The 2,916-nt window shown below is 38.3% G+C and overlaps 1 protein-coding gene across 2 annotated transcripts in view; it reads right to left on the bottom strand.

The window, feature by feature from the left end:
* Positions 1-562: 562 nt before the first annotated feature.
* The window catches only part of LOC142338739 (ATP-citrate synthase-like), a 26,133-nt gene continuing 23,779 nt past the window's right edge, over positions 563-2,916 (bottom strand). For both annotated transcript variants that reach the window (XM_075388610.1, XM_075388611.1), the window contains 3 exons: positions 2,601-2,895; positions 2,094-2,370; positions 563-1,789 (listed from right to left, as the gene is read on the bottom strand). In XM_075388610.1, the coding sequence (XP_075244725.1) occupies positions 1,331-1,789; positions 2,094-2,370; positions 2,601-2,895 (1,031 nt within the window). In that variant the 3' untranslated portion in view covers positions 563-1,330. The remainder of the gene's footprint in view (positions 1,790-2,093; positions 2,371-2,600; positions 2,896-2,916) is intronic.

Genomic DNA, 2,916 nt, shown 5'->3' with positions numbered 1-2,916 from the left:
TCAATTAAAGACAAACTGACAACCATCAGACGAATTGCTCTCGAACAGGCAAGGCAAGGGGTTGCCTTTCATTGTAGCTATCTGAAGCAAAGGGACGCTAGCTGACCTCTGCTGTGCACTTAGTACAACTCCAGAAGATATCTTTAGAAAAAATTCTAGAAGAAAATGGCCAAACAAAAATTTTGCGTAAGACACACACGTTTTCGCAATTACTTCGAATTAAAAACGTACCTAATACTCGAAAACTTTGATGGCAAAGATAATTGCGATGTCCACTCTCTTGCTTCCACAAAAACAAAGCAATTTCTTTTATTTTTTATCTGATAACATGCTCACTAACGTGAAAGAAAAATGCACACGAATTTCATCTTGCTTAATGACAATTAGATCATTGAGAAAACTAATTTTCTGCGTCGTAAGCCATTTTACTGAAAGGGAGGAAAGGCTCTCTTTTCAAAAACAGATCAATCAAGATTAAAATTTAAGTATGATTAAAGTATGATTTTAAGCGTAACCTAATCAGCCTGACGGCCTCTACCTCAATTCATGTCACAATAAGAAATTGAGGAAAATAATAAATTGTAATATTGTACAGATTTAATTGATACCTTTAAAGAGAGGCAGGTTCACTTCAACTGTTATTGCGAATACGCATTAAGGGAAATACAAATGTGTTCAAGGCTTTGAATCATTCATCCACTGTTAACCGTGATAACATAATAATCCAATCTAACCATTTTACAAAAGTATCAGTTATCATTGCATCATACATTTCAATCAATTACACTTATTTATAGAAAACTGATAAATAGCTATTTGCCCGGCATTTTACAAATTGGATCATATCCAAAAAATATGATTAATTATTAAGTGAGACAATTTTCTTCAAATATGTGAACCACCAATAAACTCTCCGATTTATAAACCACCCAATATGAACCGCAAACATTGCGTATTATCTCCGCACAACGCAACTTGCTCTCAAACAACTGTTGATACCAGCTTTAAAACTATATATGCATTTAAAAAAGAATAAATTTTTGTTTTGAAGTCAAATCCACTGAATGGAGATTTATGAAGGTCAAAGTAAAGAATTTGCTCAGACGAAAGTTAAGGAGATTAAACGTCAAATCTTCAGCGAAGTTGATCTTAAAAAAAAGACCAGTGCGCCCAATATTTGTTCCAAAGTGTTTGAGAGCAGTCAAAAATGGTGCAATACAAATGTTTCGCCAACTTATGAAATTGATGATTAAGATACAGTTTACAAAGTCCAGTTTAAACTCAAACTATATCACTTAATTTTAAACAATCATCACGATGACGAACCAATTTAACGTTCCTCATACTCGGTGTGTTCTGGCAAAACGTATGTAATATCATCCCAAGGATGCCGGTAAAGACCTTGTTTGAGACGTTTCTGGTCCAAAAAGTGTCCAATAAATCCGACACTTCTTCCAAGCACAAACAAGCCGTTTAAAACACCAATATCAATGAACTCTTGTGCCTCTTCACGTGTAAAACAGCCACAACCTCTCATCAGGTCAACAAAGGTCACTGCTATTGTTCCGTCCACGTTAAGAATAAGATTAGGCTTTTTGGAAGTGGTGATTTTTTCCACTTTCAGAGCGTAGTCCAGGAGTGGCGTGGATGGAAAATTGGCTCTTACATATTCTTTGATAATTTCAGTTCTCTTGTCTGGGTTGTTTAAAGATTTTACTCTGTGTCCAATGCCCATAATTAGTTGACCTTTCTTGCGCATGTTATTGACAAAGTCGTTAGGATGCATTCCCTGGAAATAAACCCTCTTGTCACTCAAAGAAACATTTTCATGTTGATTACCTGACATAATTCCAAATAGATTACAGCAAAGCCGTTCAAGTGTGAGAATGTTTTGGAACAAGTTTCTCTGCGCTAAATGACCCAGCGCTCTGCAGAACAGTACACTATTGAATAAGGTATTAAATCAAAAATTTTTAAGTTGACGCTTGTACTTTTGATTGTACAGGAGATTTTATGAAAACTTCAACCTATATGTAATTTATGACTAACTTAACATAGATCTAAATTAAGTGCCATAAACTATACTTCCTCACCGAATCGTACGCTTCTGTGAACTGCTTCGCTGCCAAATCCAGAGCTCCTCCGAATCTCTCTCCAATAGTCAATAATCCGCTGGTCAGAGACGAGACGAGATCCTTGCCAGCTCTGCTGCAAACAATTGTATTGTGAGCACCAGAGACTGCTGGGCCGTGATCCGCTGTCACCATTAGACATATCTCCAAATACTTGAACGCATACTCCGGTAGTCTTCGCTGGAACCACAACAAACCTAGCACTCCTCCGATTCCAAGATTCTCGTTGATGATTGAACTAAAGGAAACATTAAGTTAAAAAAACGGACACCATGAAGCAGACCAGCATTGTCTGTGTGATAAAATCTTACGCGACACGTGGCTTTCCCCACATGCCCAATACTAAAACTGCCAGCTAAACCATCAAATCGGTCAGACAAATCGCATAAAAAGGCCAAAAGAACCCATAGAACTGATAATCTTCGTTTGGGAGCAATAAATATTAGATGACGCGATAGGCATTCTCACCTGATAGGCATGCCTGCATACATTAACTCGTCACCCCTCTCGTCACAAATAGAGCTCATGAAACTGGCAGGCTTTCTGATCAAACCCAACTCCCTGGCCCAAGAGTAGTCCATGGGTACAGTTGGGGGTGGCACCTCCGGTAATACCTCAATTTGGCCATTCGCTACAAATTCATCGAAGACAGCCTTCAACTCCACTCCGAGGGAGTCAAAACTTTCTGGCACTCGACATCCCATCTCCTTCAGGAACTTGTTCTTCGCCACAGCCGTTTCACTGTCATTGTGAGCGGAGGCACCTTAAGAGATGAACTAATATT

The sequence above is a fragment of the Convolutriloba macropyga genome, chromosome 1, assembly GCF_964194025.1.
Source record: "Convolutriloba macropyga chromosome 1, txConMacr16.3, whole genome shotgun sequence".
NCBI classification, from domain to species: Eukaryota; Metazoa; Xenacoelomorpha; order Acoela; family Convolutidae; genus Convolutriloba; species Convolutriloba macropyga.
The sequence above is the reverse complement of the archived record's forward strand: the minus strand, read 5'-3'. Positions and strand labels throughout refer to the sequence as shown.